Source organism: Protopterus annectens, chromosome 7.part1 (genome assembly GCF_019279795.1).
Source record: "Protopterus annectens isolate FY-2018-M chromosome 7.part1, PAN1.0, whole genome shotgun sequence".
In the NCBI taxonomy this organism is placed as follows: Eukaryota; Metazoa; Chordata; order Ceratodontiformes; family Protopteridae; genus Protopterus; species Protopterus annectens.
The window spans coordinates 329,786,564-329,803,643 of record NC_056740.1 but is presented as its reverse complement, the minus strand read 5'-3'; the positions used below and the strand labels follow the sequence as shown (position 1 = coordinate 329,803,643).

Sequence of the window (17,080 nt, the reverse complement as noted above, 5' to 3'; positions counted from 1 at the left end):
ACTCAACCTAAGCCAAGGCAAGCTAGTGGGCACTGGTCTTATGCTTTAGGATTCAGCTTAACTGGTGAAAACCAGCTCTAAAGGTACGATCTTTAATTCATTAGTTTATTATTTTTAATTTTTTATTTTTATTTGTATATGAGGGTTAGATTAAATGTTTTTATGTGTAGGTGATTTATTATTTTGTGCTTTGTATTATCTTTATATACACACATTGTCTCATGCTGATGATGTCATCAGTGTGAGACAAGCTGGTTGAGAGCCTCAGCAGAGAGATGTTTGAGTTACATACACATGCAATTGATTTTAATTAATTTCTTTAGATTATTGTGAAGATGATTATTGCTTTATCGATGGGGGGTTATGGCTTTATAAAAAACACACATCAAACTAGGCTCTCTTTACCGAATTAATCCTTTCCTAACTAGCCATTCTAGAGTAAGCATCGCCAGGACTCATTTCTTACCTACTGTTCTCTATGCTTCTCCCAGCTTTACAAACCTTAACAAAACTGACCTTACCAAACTTGAATCAGCCTACAATAAAATAGCCAAGTTCGCCACTAGCTCCCGATATAGGTCCCACCACTGCTCTGCCCTACAACAAATAAATTGGCTAGAATTCCCACAACAACTAACCTATACCCAACTTGTCTTTACTTACCAACTAATATACCAGCCAAACAGAACCCCAGCCTTACAACAATTACTCCAACCATATACCAACACTCGGCAACTCCGATCCTCGCACAAAATACTCCTCCAAGTATCCAAAAGCAACAACAAAGCTGGGGACGCCCTCTACTCCCACCACATTTCTACACTTTGGAACTCAATCCCTCAACACATCCTAAATGCTATCAACCTACACCAGTTCAAAACTCTGCTCAAAGACCACCTCACTAATAACTGGCTATGCTCCTGCACCAAGCCAGGCTAATACCACATAAGCCCACATCAAATTTCATCTCCTAAATTTTATAGTCTCCATGTATACCCCACTCCCACTTGTTAACACCACTATCAGCTACCTACAATAAGAGTATAATTTGATAATTTTTTTTTTTTTTGTAAGGGTATACATATGTACACATATTAAAGTATACTCAAATGATCAACTAAAGATGGACCCCTGCCCTAAAAAAAAAAAAATATATATATATATATATATATATATGTATATGACTTTACTATATTTTAATAACGTTCTCATTTGTATATTGTACTTTCTTTATTGTCTCTAGATATTTCTGTTAAATTCTATGTAAAACAGACACTGTAGCCATCAATGTTGTTATTGTTTTATTGGTGCTTTTCTCCCTGGGCCTCCGCTGAAAATGGGCTCACACCCAGACGGACTATCCCGGTCAACAAATGTAAAATAAATAAATAAAATATTGAAGTTTTTGTAGTATTGTTAGTTGGACTGATGAAGCATTGTTGTTTTTAATGCAAAAGCGCTTACCTTCTTTAAACTGTTGTCTGCTTATTACTACCTGTTGGTATTTGGTGCTTTATACAACTTCTGCGGTGCGCATCGCTGTATTTCTTCTTTTATTACAAGTGTATTCTGGTTTGTGGATTCCAGCGAGATTACCTGATGCTTTGCTTTGGTTTTGCATTGTAGATGTGTGATATAGCCACACACCACTAGACCTCTCCAATGATGCAAAACTAGCAGTTCCCCCAAAGATGACTGAGCTGGTCCTTCCTACATGCATGCTGACAATCAAACATGGGTTGCTAGACTTTAATCAAGGCTGCATACTCTTTATGGCATGGGGCAGGGGTATCAACACGCTTCTTTGACTGAAATACCTTCTATAGATCTACAGTTCCATATTATAACAAGCACCTTTTTTCAAACAGAAACAGCTACTGCTACATTAAAATATGATACTGATATGATACTTATTACAGTACCTGTTAAGGATTTTGCTTTATTCGCTTTATTCCATCAGTATATAACAGATATAGATTAGATATACATGGCAGTAGGCCGTTTGGTCAAAACACTAGCTGGTCAACATTTCTTTAGTTGACCACAACCGGTTATTAAATACAGACAGTTGACAAGTGCACTACAGTGACAATCCTTGGGTAGGGGAATATTCCCTTTCCCTGAGGACTGCGTGATCTCTGAGTTACTATATGTAAGTATCAGAGCGGCTTGCCCCCTGAAAAAACAATTTTTTTTTTTTTTTTTTAATTTGTATGCACCAAGGTTCTTGGTACATGCATCATAATGTGTTGACACTTGCGTTGTTGACCTTTTGTGGTTGATGTTCTTGCCATCTACCTTGTTGACCAAAGTATACTGATATAAATACATATCTCTCTAGCTATAGATAGATAAATATATGTCACTTTGTAAAGCATTCTATGTTCCTTTCTGCACACTCCCCAGGGTTAAAGCTCAGGAGCATGCACTATAGATGACTGCTGAAGTTCTTGCGACACAGAAGGCTTTTAGGCTGTAGCCTCAACCTTCACTAGAGGTCAGTCCTAAAGCAACCCTTCATCCAAATGAATGTTGAGACTTTGGACTCTCAACATGCCTCTGTACCAGTTAGCTGAACTTGTTTGCTCTATTAGTTTAAATTCACATTTGCCAACATTAAACCCAATGGATGGTTGACCTTTTTGTAGTATCTCACTTTGTATTTGCCACTCTTGCTGTTCTCATCAGCTAAATTATATAACCTCACTGTTTCAATAAGGTGGAAATATAAAAGTAATCAAAACATGAGACTTGGTTGGCTACAATCATCTGCATTAGAAGCTGAAGTTACTTGCAAACTTGCAGTACTGTATTTTAGTCTTCTGTTAAGTACAAACTTGCAGTTTTAAAAGTACTGTATTTCATTTTGTCTGTTACCTAATTGTGCGTTTTACTGAATAGTGTGCTGTGTGTCTCTCTGCAGTTAGTTCCCTACCCACCCTCCCTGTTCTTGTCTTGGTGTTAGTGGCTCTGGAATTGCCCACCCCTCCTGTAAGTCTGTATCTGAACACTCCTCCTGGGTCCATCTCATTTCCTCACTTAACAGAGTACAGTGAGACCATATTGAGTCTAGTGTTCACTCTACTTAATACATAGAGAAAATTTGAGAAGGCCAACCCACTTAGGTTCTTCCTTCCTCTCTCCTTGCACTTTACTAACAAAAAATGCACTTTATTCATCTGCTTTAACTGTATTCGTGTTTCCTTCTACTTTATTTTGCTTTTGCCTCTTAAAAGTACTCAATTTTATTTATTCTGCTGCATTTATTACTGCTTGATAGTAGCCTGATTAAATTGTAACTGTTATTCTAACTCTTTTGATTTAAACACTTGGGCTTCATACCGGCTGTTCTACATTAAGAAGGTTTGTGGTCTGCACTGTTGTGGCAGCTCAGGTAGCTTACATCATTCTAAGCTGGGAATTGCTGATTGAAGACTCAGTGTCTGTTATTCTAAAAGTGGATTAGTTCTGGTTTAAGCACATGGGCTTCAGGCCAGTTATTCTACATTAAGAAGGTTTGTAGTCAGCACTCTTGTGGGAGGAGAGGCTGGATTCTGCGCTTCTGAGTTGGGAATTTCTGGTCAAAGGCTTATTGTGCCTGCTTATTTGAACTGTTTATTTCTGAAATTGGTGTGCCTTGTTGCTGTAGCATAGACCATTCATAGATTAGTACAAGGCTAACTACCCTTGTGGGCCTTTTCAAGCCTAGCCAATTACCCCATGTGAGAATCAAACCCTGCACCTTGTGTCTATAAGGTAAACACCTCAACAGTTATGCTACCCTCCCACCCTGTAGATTCAGGCCTGCTGAATCTAGCTTTGTTTGTATAACTTGAGCACAGATCCAGGCCATCTTTTTTTGGAGAAGGTTCCCCTGCACCCTAGTAGCAGGAGTGTGCAGTTAAAATTTGTCTGATCGAAGACTGCTGGAACAGGGCTCAGTTTTGAGCTTTTTTTCTGGTTAAAACTGGGTAACTTATTTAAATCAGTTTGCTCATTTTCTATTGTTTTAAATATATAAAAAAAAATTGCACCTTATTCATCTGGTTTTACTGTATTTGTGTTTCTTCCTACTTTAATACTAGGGGAATTGACTACAACTCTGATCTGAGATATATAGAAATATGTATCCTTTTCTGTGCATTTAAAGTGGTTTTTTTTTTTTTTTTTTTTTTTTTTTTATTATATCTGCTTTATTTTCTGAAAAAAAAAAACACTTGTTTCCCGCCTTTCTAAGCTAGTATAGCCTAATTTTCAGGTTAGTGCTGAATTCAGGGCTGTGTTACAAATCTCTGTGTTTGCCCATACCTTACTTGGATAGAAGGAAGTTTCTCTGTTCACCTGTGAGAGAGGGAAGCTTTGAGCAGCCTATCTGTCTCTGGAGGAGTGGTTTCAGCCCAGAAATTAGTAGTTTATTGGCCATTTTGGGCTAATTTCTATCTCTTTCATTTCCCTGCTATAAAAAAAAGCATTTGCCCGGTTTTGAGCACTGGGCAGTGCCGGTTAGCTAGGGTATAAATTTTCCTGGCTCCACAAAGTCTCCTCTTCAATTTTTCCCTTGGAACTAGACAAACTTTCAACTTAAACACTCAAGCCATTCATTTCTCAGCCCGACACTTGCTCAAAACTCATAGCAAGCACTTATAAACCCTAGAACTAACCCCCCCTTATACTGTGCAGAAGGACAAGGCTCTCTATTCGACCTTACCAGCCATTCAGTAAAACAGTTCACTGTACCTATCCAGGCATGTCCAAAGGGCAATTGCAAATGTACTCTCCAGTCCAACTGGTGAATCTGGGCATTTTGAGGCAATGTTACAACTGCCTTATGTACACAGACAACCCTCTCCTCCTACCACCAAACACTAATACATGAAAGAGATGTAATTATACAGCCACACTGGAGGCTAAGCTCTCTCAACTCAAGACTGGATCAGACAGTCAAAAGAAGGGAAATACTTGCATCACACCACCAGTCTCACATAGACCCATTAAACCAGCACCGGCAAAAAAACACACTTAAATACATGAAAACATACTTGGAGGCTCTAAACAAAAATCTGCAAAAGCAACAGAGACCTCCAAAGCAGACAGCCAAGCAACCGCCACCCCCCAACACAAACCATGAAACACATACTTCACAAAATCAGTGTGCTACGCAATCACAGCCCTTAAGGCAAAATAACATACCCAACATACTAGTAATAGGTGACTCTATAGTCAGGCATACTGACGTCCCACTCACTAGGCTGAATAAGGAGAAGGTTACTGTTAGCTGCCTGTCGGGTCCCGGGATCCGCCACATAACACAAGCACTCGGGTCACTCCAGAACAAGTACAAATACAACTCGGTCATTGTCCATGTTGGTGTGAATGACCTGAGCCCTACCTCCCTGGACTACATGAAAAGAGACATGGAAGAGCTCTCTGATCATGTAGCCCAGGCCGGTATGACCCTGACTAGCATCCTGCCCTCACCAAGAATGACACCACAGTACAAAGGAAAAATTATCAATTTCAACAATTGGCTAAGTTTCTGGTGTCATTCAAAAGGGATCCAGTGTCTGTCTGCCTGGGATGACATGCTCGACAAGCCACGCTGCTTCGCTAGAGACAGTTTGCACCTGTCACCCTTAGGCTTTCGAATACTGGCCAAGGCTCTTGCTACACTAAAACAAACCCACCACCGTAAATAGCACAAGTAACAAAAAACAGAAGGTAATGCTACTCAATGCCAGAAGTCTACATCTCAAAATGCATGCACTCGAGGCACTCCTCAGTATGGAGAAAATAGATATATGTGCAGTAACAGAAACCTAGTTTAAGGCTCCAAAGAACACCCCAGCACTACCAGGCTACAATTCATACCATACATTTCAGCCACAAAACCCGGAATGAAATACAAAAGGCGGGGGCGTATCCATATTCATTAAGGATACCCACACCTCCAGGTTAGTGGCACAGCATGATGCTTCAGAGATCCTCCATGTGCAACTAATGGGCAAAACTGCAATTCAAATTCTAGCTTGCTACAAATCAACCATGCCCCAGGACCCCCCCATTCTGCATTTCTGGAAACATAAAGGTCCTACCAAACACCCTAATATTGGGTGATTTCAATTACCCAAACATTAACTGTGAAAACTACAGAAGTACTAACTCCCTTGCACAACATTTCCTAGAATTTATAAACTTAAACGCCCTGGATCAACTGGTCAACACTCCCACCAGAGGTGACAACATATTGGACCTGGTCATCACCAACATGGGCGACCGGTGTTCCACACTGGAAGTCAATCCCTCACTGGTTAGATCTGACCATAAACAAATCACTTTGGATATCCACATTCCGCCCCCACCCCCAGACATGGAAACCACCGTGAACAACTTTTCAAAAGCAAGCTTCACGTTACTTAAGACCGAGGTGGAAAGTTTCAAAGCCCCCATGCTAAAGGATAACGCTGTCCAAGCTGCAAAATCCTTTACTAATGCACCTATAAGAATGCATGGATCATGCTATCCTAAGCAAAACCAAGACTCACTCCTCCTAGAAAAGGAAACCAGTCTGGTGGACCCCTGCATTAACAAGCTATACAATAGGAGGAGGAAACTAGTACAGAAGAGAGTAAAATCCCAAGAAGGGAAGACATCCTTAATCAGTATCAGCAAGAAACTACGATCCCTCATAAAATCATCCAAGGTGAGCTTCGAAAGAAAAATTGCCAAGGAATCCAAAGATAACCGCAAGGCATTCTTTAGCTATGTCAAGAATCTAAGTGGCAATGTTCAGATCTGCTCGGAGTTAGTGCAGAATGGCACAAAATACACTGAACCGACTGATATCGCCAACATCCTGGCAGACAGGTTCAGTACAAACCCCCCCCCTCACCCCCAAAAGGGCCCATAACCATACCAGAAGAATGTAGAGCCCCTGAAATCACAGACACAGGTTAAAACAGCCCTCTCCAAAGCCAAAAACACAGCAACAATAGGACCAGACAGTGTCCCAGGCTGCATCCTACACAAGCTCAAAGACGAACTAACACCTCACCTAAACACATGGTTCAAACTCAGCCTCTCCACAGGTTACATACCCATAGAGTGGCATACAGCAACGTTTATTCCGCTCCACAACGGTGGAGCTATAACAGACCATGGGAACTATCGCCCTATAAGCCTGACTAGCTTGGTCTGCAAGGCTATGGAGTGCATCATCATGGAACTCATTAACAGAGACATTGGGAGCCTGCAAACACTGGACCCTACCCAGTTCAGCTTTGTTAAGGGCAGATCATGCCTCCTAAACCTGGTGGACTTCTTTGAGACAGTTAACAAGGCTATTGACGAGGGAAAGGTGGTACAAACAGCCTACCTAGACCTCGCAAAGGCCTTCAACACCATTCCCAATTCTGGTATTATAGACAAGCTCACCAGCCTGAACATAAACCCCTGTGTCACAAGATGGGTTGCCAACAAGCTCACAGACAGAACCCACATGGTGAGAGTTGGGGAGCTAGGTCCAACTCTAAACCGGTTACAAGTGGCGTTCCCCACGGTTCAGTCCTAGGACCCCTCCTGTTCAGCATATACTTCTCAAAGGTACAGGAGGACTATGGCTGACCAAGTTCGCAGACGACTGCAAACTAGGGGATATAACTGACTCTCCGTCTGACACAGACATCCTTCAAAAGGGTCTCACTGAGACGGATACCTGGTGTCAAAATCAAGACCTCAAGCTAAATGCCAAAAAGTGCATAGTCATCCAATTTGGAAAAAACAAAGTACCCACAAACTACAACATAGATGGTAGTCCCCTAAATACGGAAGATGTAATAAGGGATATGGGGAACCAAGTAGATAGTAACCTCTCCTTTGATAATCACATTGCCAAAGTGGTTAGAAAATCCTTCTATGTGGCCCACCTAATCACAGAAGGGTTCGCATCCAGATCAAAAGTGGTCATTGTGCCCCTCTACTCATCACTCATCAGACCCATCATAGAGTATAATGCCCCATTTGGGATGTACCTTACAAGACACCTGCAACAGCTGGAAAGACCACAGAAGTACCTCACCAAGAGGATCATTGGCCTCAAACAGATGCCCTATGCAGCTCGACTGAAGAAACTCCAGCTGTACTCGGTTGCATACCACCTACTCATAGGTGATCTCTGCCTGACATACAAGGCAATGACCAACCCAGAATTGATGGACATGCTCCACCTAAAGAAAACCTTATCCCCTCGAGCCACATGCTCTAGGGATCTAAACCTCACCACAATAAATAGGACGTGCTGGAGGGATAGAGCCCTGTCCCAGAGACTTCCCATGCTTTGGAACAAGATTCCAATCTACATTAGGCAGAGCTCCTCGCTAACACTCTTCAAAAGAAACCTTGACAAGTGGATGGGAAACAGAAAGTTTACCCCGGGGATCACTTCAGTGGCTCTGCTGGACAGAGGCACAGGGAACTAATCTAAGGGGGAAGCAAAAGCCAACACATTCTGGCTAGGCTTATAAATGCCTTTGGGCAGATAGCCTAGTGCCTACCTATGACTTTACAACCAAGTTTTATAAAGGCAAAAAAATAATATTAACATGCATTTTTCAAACAGCAATAATCTACTGGAACGCCTTTGTCAGATGGAATTTCACTGTGTTAGGAAACTATTACCCAGGTTTACTGTTAGCACATTACTAAATACATTTTACTAAATTTAACCTAACTCACCCTGTTAAAGTCACATATACTTCAGGTAACATATCTACAGTTTGCATAATACTTCTTCCAAAAGACTATTTCACGTGTCAAGGACCAAAACAGCTGAAAGAAAATTACTACCCAGTACTGCTATTTATTAAACCCTAGTTTATGTTAATTAAGTCTAATTAAGTAATTAAACGTGCTTACTGAACAATGGAAAATTTCACCAGGAGGCTATTCCTTTTATAACTCCTGCTGGAGTGTTCACAGAAGTTACTCTACAATACCTTAAAAATGAAATTCAGACAGAAGGCATTGCTAAAAAAACGGATCATATTTCCAAATTTTTAATATAATATTAGCACTTCTACATATGGACACCCTCCATTTCACTCTGCTATTTTACTGAAATCACATTTTAGGGATCCCACGCTCATTTGACAAGAAAATGCATTTTTTCTCAACAACTGCTTCAAATAAAAATGTATATAATCTTACTAATGAAATTCACTGGTTTACTATTAAAAAAATTGCATAAAATAAAACAAACATAAGTCTCCTACTACAAGTGGGTGCCCCCCTTTTTCAAAGGCATGTCCAAGTCTGAAAACTGAAAAAACAAAAACAGTGACAACACCTACACCAGGGTAGATTGCAATACTACAACATGGGGGCAAGTCATGGTGGAATTTACTCCTTTCTGGTCATAGCATGTGATCCTGGAAGGCAATACTGCCACTAGGGAATACATTCTGTCTACCATAAATGATAACTCTCCCCAATGGCATGGGTTACAGCTTAATTAGTACACCCTTCTAATTACTGAAATGTGTGGGGTAGTGATTTTTGTTACTTAACTAATAGCTAATTAATTACCAAGTGCCAGAAATTCACCTCAGGATGTTGTTCCATGACATTAGTTTTTTTTTAGCAACTAATCAAAACATAAAACAAGGGTAGGAATGTAAGTGACAGGAGCAGGAAATGCAAAAAAAAAAAAAAAAAGGCTCAGATGCAATAAATGCCCTACTACCACTACCAAAATTAGCAAAGCTTCCTGAAAGGAATATAAGGCACACTAAAGACAGGTCTGATGTTCATAGCACGTTCTACAATTTCAACAGCTCCCACAACTTCCTTGTATATAGCTATCTGTTTCCACTAAGTTACAAGGAAACAACGGTCATAACAAGAATAAAAGGGTCTTTATTGCAATCCTCTATAAATCTTAATTTTAAGTAAAACAAATCTCAAGTCTGTAGTCCACTTACCTGAAGTATCTATTCTGGCTACCCAAGTTTTTGTCCATGGCATCCAAGGAACCCATTCCACGATATTTTTTTAGCCTAATTCCATCAGAGAAAAAGTATTCACCAGGAGCTTCAGTAGTGGCAGCTAGAAGTGAGCCCATCATCACTATAGTCAAACGACGACAGACAAAAGTCAAAACAGGTAAAATTATTAAAGTAGAATTCCAGAAAATGGTTATGCAGACTACTATCATCCTTACAACTTTGAAAGAATATGATAAACACGTGTTACTATGACTACACACCTTCAATGTCCAGCACATCAGGACATCTCTCAGACAAGACTTTTAGCATTCAGCTGGGACAGCCCATTAGGATCAAGCTACAGAATAGAATTGTACATTGGTCATACTAAATGCTGCCTTCTCATCCTAACGCAACTACCACTTTTGACAAGCCAGTTTTGTGACAGCTGTAATGTCTCATAACAGCCACAGAAAACGTTCCTCATTTAATCCCGCAGGACTCTATATTTTTTGCTACTTTGAAAAAAAAAAAAAAAAAAAAAAAAACTGCAGGAGAAATGGGGACAGAAACAGGGAGTTGCAAACTGTTGCAACAAACAGTGCCAGTACAACAGGGGTTTACCTTCATATGTGCGTTCTGCACACGGGTGAAGGGCAGATGTTTGAAAAGACATTTGCAAAGTTCCCAAACATCGAATGAAAAATGCTTCGCATGTGCAATGAGAGAATGCACAGTGACATTTGCTCATTGCAGATTCGGCATTTTGGGTGCAGACTGCACTATAGTGGTGATCAGGAAATGGACCCTTTCCTCATTGTAGTGCGATATCAGAGTTAGAACATTAAAGTGGGGGTGGCAGCCCCCATATGGGAGGGTGCAGGGGGCTTGCCCCCCTGCATTACACTTCATTACACTTAGTATTCGAGTTTTGTGTTTGAAAATCAGCGAATCTGCTTTTCGGTTTGCTGATTTTCGAACATTGGAAACTGTCGCAATTTTGTGCTTCGTGCTTACAATTCGCTCATATGAGCAATCGCACAAGTGATATTCAGCTATGTAAAGGTAAACCTATAACAGCATGTCCTAATCATATCATGATCTACTATAAGGATCTTCCCTTGATAGGTCCTAGGTTGGGTTATTTGTTCACTGCCAGTCAGAGAACAGCATGTTTTTAGGAAGCTCCCAAGGTCAGGAAAAGATGTATGCTCAAGGTGCTGAATGCTATAAAATCATACAAATGTTCATCCATCCCACCTACAACTTTGCTCCTTTTTCCTAGTGAACACCATCCTGCAAATCAAAAATCTGCAATGAAGAGTTGCACCCCTATGCACCCAAATAATTAACAACTCATATTCTACTAACTTACAGGGACCCCCCACCTACACACACAACGGAAACTGAGTGGGAGAAGGCAAGATGCTGGGCCCCCTTGGAAGGAAAAGAGAGAATGGAAGAAATTTCTTTCACAACAGGAGGGATTTATGACTGTATCATGACAGAATATGTAAAATGTGATAAGAACATCTGATTATATTTAATTTCAAGGATCCTCCTTGACAACACCTACGCTAATTAGGATCCCAAGCACTGCATCTTAACTGGGAGGGTAGAAAGAAGGTGAAATGCAAACCCTTTATAATGTGGATATTCATCAGGGGGCTCAATAAACAACAGTGTGGGTGTGCTTCTAACGTCTAATGAAGTCTTTACTCAGACTGCTTCTAGAAATAACAGTAGCATATTGCATGCAAATTCTTGTAACCAGGCATAGGCCTTAGTATATTTAAAGATATATATTCCCACTATATTATATCCCACTTTGTTGTAGTTGCAAAACATACCACACATTGGTGCTTATTGTGAAACCAGGGATAAAAACGGGCTAAAGGGAACAGTTATTTTTTTACTCTCTCTCTTTTCTCTCGTCCACTCCAACTAGAGTGTTGTTCCTGTGGCTTATGAACATGTGGATTTTAACTTTTGAATACAAAAGGCTATGGAATGTCTTTTGAAATTTGTTGCATCTCAAGACTTGGTTAGCTTCTCTTATAAATGTAACGAAGATAAAAGATGAAAGACAAGGAACTATGTTTTGATAAGTGATTACTAATGGACTTAAAGACTTGCATATCACTAGGACAGAACAAAAAGCAGATATGGATATACAGTGGAAAAATGTACTGATGCAGGACTGGCATGATTGACCTTTCTCCTCCAAGAAACATTGTTACAACAATAAAACTGGTCTAAATACTTTATCTTACTCCAGGCCAGCAAGAAGATTTAGTGGGCAAACTGGGAATTTATTATTTATTTATTTTACATTTGTTAACTGGGAAATTCCAACTGGACCAGGTCCATTTTCAGCGGAGGCCTGGGGAGAAAGGCTCCAGCATCACGTTATACAAATACAGTACATCTAGTATAATACACAAAACAACCACGACTATGTCAGCAGAAAAACGGATGTAGCCCCACACCACAGTAAAGTCCAGTACTCGAGACAAGGTTCAGGCCAAACGTATTTATTCCAAAACAGACAGTTCTCCAGACATTAACGCCTTAGTTAAAAACAACACATTGCGTTTTCGTTCCCAATAGACTTCATCAGAAAAAAACAATGCATCTAATACTATACTTATATATATACCTATCAATTAGCCATAATTACATTCAATTAACATTCATTATTGTGCTTAAAGCAGAAATACCAAACACTAAGAACTAAAACACAATCAATTCCTTGATACAAAGTAAGATTATCTTGCAATTGTTAAAATTAAAAAATATATATATATATATATATATATATATATATATATGTATAAATATTGTTTAAAATATTATTTAAAATACAAACTTATTATATAAATATATGTATATAAATATGTGTAATTAATTAAAAAATGCAACATTATACATATAATACACAAAACAGCTTACATCATGTATGCTGAGCACAGTAATACAACAAGAAATTAAATACTCCAGGTAAAAGAAGATATGGAACATACATAAAAGAATGTCAGTTACAGTACTGCAGCAGATATGGATGGACAGGAAAAGGGACTTTTACCAAGCTAACAGGTTGCCACTGCACAGGAAGGGTTGACCTAGTTCTACAAATGGGTACAGGAAAGACTGTGAGCAGCCTAAGCCATCTCAGTAGGCTTCACAGGACTGTGTGGTGTGGCCACAGGTTTGAGGTTAGATATTTCAGATGTTATCAAAAGGGGCATGGATGATCGCATTGTCCACTAATGTGGGAAGAACAAATGTCTTTGAAGCATCAAGCAAACCTAGCACTAAGACAGGGTTGGGTTATATAAAGACAAGAGTGTTACCTAACTATCATAAAAATCTGTATCCTATCTTAATAGAAGGGAAAGGGATGATTGCCAAAAGAGAGAGAGAGCCTCAGACATAACCATACCTGCAGTTGAGAGACAGGAACACTTCCAGGCAAGTCCACTTTTATTAGGGCCTTAGGTGAAAAACCTTTTCAAGTACCTTTGGCCAGAGTCTATCTGAACTGGGAAGTTGAAAAAGATAGATGGTTGGGGGTTGTGTTTGAGTACATTCCTGATGGTATCCCAATAGGGAATGACATTGCCAGTACAATACCTCATGTGTATGTTGTTACACAGAGCCAAACATGGAGGCAATCTCATAGGGAAGGCATTGGGGTGAAACCCACTTGAAGCCCACACCTCTGTCTGGAGCAGGTAATGTGGCAGTTTCAGAGAGGGAGCTAGTCAGCAGCATTGACCTGAGATCTGAGCTACAATAGGGGGAAGATACTGAGCTTCCCTTGGCAAATGATTCTTCAAGGGGAGAGGTAAGTGACAGCAGTCAGCCAGAACTTCAGGCGCCACTGGCAGATGGTACCAGACTTCCTTTGGGAGGGGAGATGGGGAGGGTCACCAAGGATGAGGAGTTGAGGCATGCTCAGCTTTCAGACCCTGCTTTGCGAGGCTTGATGGAGACAGCCAAGGAGGCTCTAGGTATTCAGTGGCAAGAAGAGTCCATATATTGGGGACAAAGGATTGTTATATAGGAAATGGTCCCCTGAAGGAGAGTTACAGGGAGAAATGACATAGCATTTGGTATTACATACTGCCTACAAAGTGGCACTTCTGGCAATAGTCTATGATATTCCTTTTAAAGAACATAGGGACATAAAATGTGCCAAAAGATTGCTTATATAAAATTTCTACTGTCCTAGGACAGCAAAGGATATAATGAAGCACTATAGGGACCCGTGAGCAGTGCTAGAAGATTGTCAAGGCAGGAGACTAAACCAAGGCTACTTTAAGGCATTTGCCTGTAAATGAGGAACATTTCACAGGATAGCTATGAATACTGTGGGACTTCTGAGTACCCCAACTCAAGCAGATAAGAAATAAATCTTGAAGTGGAAGATTATGCTAGTACTCTGTCTTCTATTGAAGCAGGGATGGCAACAAATGCTTTGCTAGATATTTTCAGCAAGGTAGTCATTTTCCTCCTAGGGGAAATACTGATTGACGGACGTGACAACTTTATGTCAGGCCTGCTGCATATATATGGCAGCACTGTGGGGTAAAGCACCTAAAGATCCCTTACCATCCACAGACAAATGGTCTCAACTGGTAAAAATGCTTTACTCAACATATCTGCCATATACAACTCCCTGCCTGGTGTGCAATTCAGCTTCAGATAATATTTTTGCAGATTAACATCCTGGGAAATCTCTCAGCTGCCTTGTGCATTTTATAGTGGCTTTCTGAATATGCTTTACAGAGTACATGGTCTGCTTCCACCTAAACTTTACCAGACAGACAGACACACACACACAAAAGTGTATGGATATGAGAAATTTCAACAGCTTTTCTATATGAGCAAAAGTCTTTTGTGCATCTGTAAATATTCCTGACCCATAGGCACTTGATCTATTTACTTGTAGGATTAAAGCTCCTACCACCCTGACTGGCTTCTGTTTGCATCACAACAGACTTGCTCACATCACAGAGTTTTAATAATGATGCATTAGCAGGACAGTTGCACATTGAGAAGCACTGTTACTTCATAATAAAAGATTCTCTGGTTTGATTCTCAGCTGAAGTGCCTTATGTGAAAAGTCTACATGCCATCCCTGTGTCTGTCTTGGTTCTCTCTGGATACTCCAGCTCCTCCCACTTTCCACTTTGGTAATCTAAACTGTCCCTAGGTTATTTGCATCTACGTATAGAGTGGAGAACAGGCACGTAATCTACTTCAAAGTTCAACTTGCCTAGTAAACTCTGTGGATATTGGCATCTATTCATAGATTCGCTACTACAGTCAGATGTTATGCATAAGAATGGATGGATGGATCTGCAATTAGTTGTTTCTTTATTTTACAACTTTTCTTTTCCACAGCTCCATTCCCAGGCAACATTTCACTCTAACAACGTATGCACAACTATCTTGGACATGTTAGATACAAACTTTGTAAACTACTACATCTTGCTTGGCTTCAGGCTTTACCATTTGCACTACTCTTTTCTTTGTAGCAGGTTTCACTCCATCTGATACTGGAATATGAACTATGCTCTTCAAACTTTAAAGCCACATTTTCCATTTGCACTACTTTAACTTGAAATTATTCCATCTTATTTATTCAGCGTCTGTATCAATCTAATTATTTTTGTGCCTAGCCACAATTAGTATGAATTATGCTTATACACCTTCCAAGTTTTTTTATCTAGCTTTATGTGCTAAAATTGTTGGTTTTCATAGATTCATAGATTAGTACTAAGCTAACTGCCCTTGCAGGCCATTGTAAGCCTAGCCAATTATCCCTTGTGAGACTCAAACCCTGCACCTTGTGTTTGTAAGGAAAACACCTTAACCATTAGGCCACCCTCCCAACCCTTCACATCCAGAACTGAAAACTGAAAAGAATTTTGCATCTGACATTGCTGTGACCAATTCTTCAACTGCAGGCAATACACAATGTCCTCTTTTAATCACTTTATTCAGCTCCAGTAAATCTTGCCTTGCAGTATAGTAGTAATCATACATTTTATCCATTCCATTGGCCCTTCCTATTTCCTCGTGTCATCTAAGCATTCCATTTGCTTCATTTCCTGCTCGTCTACTAATGAAGCTACTAGTATCTTCCTTGAAGTAACAGCGGCAGAAACCAAACCAAGCAGAATTAAAGCAATAACTGACAAAAGGCAGAATATGTGGCAACAGGAACTTAAAAATTAAAACGTATTTGTTGTGTTCACATTTTTAAAAATTTACTTAAATTTTTAAGTTCCTATTGCATTCTAGTCTGCCTTCTGTCAAGTACTACTCTAATCCTCATTGAAGCAAATATTACTGGCATAACATTGATATTTATCTGTATATGAGATCCTCTTGGCAAGCTTCCTAGGCCTGAAAATTAATCAGTTTAGTTCTGAAAGATACAGCTTTCTATGGTATTTCAGATAACTCTACAAATGTGCCATTGCTCCTGACTATGCAAGGAAAATTCTCTTTGCTTTCACAATGCAAATTCATTTTACCATTTCTAGCTTTTCAAAAGTCAAAAACACCAAAATGCTTACACTAGACTAATAACCACCATGGACTTTATAAGCCTAGCCATGCAATCTAATTCAACTGTGTCCTTATATATCATGGGAGTTTATTAGGATAGGAAATGTTAGTTGTGAAGTTTCTAGTGGTTATGTGGGCGGAGGGTATGTTAGTTTGGGCATTACTGTCCGCTTCTATTAGACACATGGGGGCCAGACCCAGGGTGGCTTTCCGATTTCCCATCCATTGGTCAAGATTTCACTTAAATAAGATTGGGGATGGACTTTGCTTCATATGGATGGGGAACCTGTTCCAGAACAAGGGGATCCTCTGAGACACATTTGTCTCACCACATCATATTCGATACAAGCAAAATGTAAATCCTTGGATCTAGTGGGTATAATACTGTTCCTTTTGCAGACATACAAAAGGTCCCTCAGAGTTGGATCTGAGGATGCCTTGTATGCCAGGCATAGATCGCTTCTTAGTAACCTATAGGAGACAGAGTATAGAGACAGGGCTTTAAGGCACTCTGTACGGGA

General features: G+C 40.0%; 1 protein-coding gene across 2 annotated transcripts in view; it reads right to left on the bottom strand.

Moving 5' to 3' along the window:
- The window catches only part of IMPDH2 (inosine monophosphate dehydrogenase 2), a 1,061,056-nt gene that overhangs the window by 176,658 nt on the left and 867,318 nt on the right, over positions 1–17,080 (bottom strand). For both annotated transcript variants that reach the window (XM_044078743.1, XM_044078744.1), the window contains one exon: positions 9,975–10,119. In XM_044078743.1, coding sequence (XP_043934678.1) covers positions 9,975–10,119 — 145 coding nt within the window. The remainder of the gene's footprint in view (positions 1–9,974; positions 10,120–17,080) is intronic.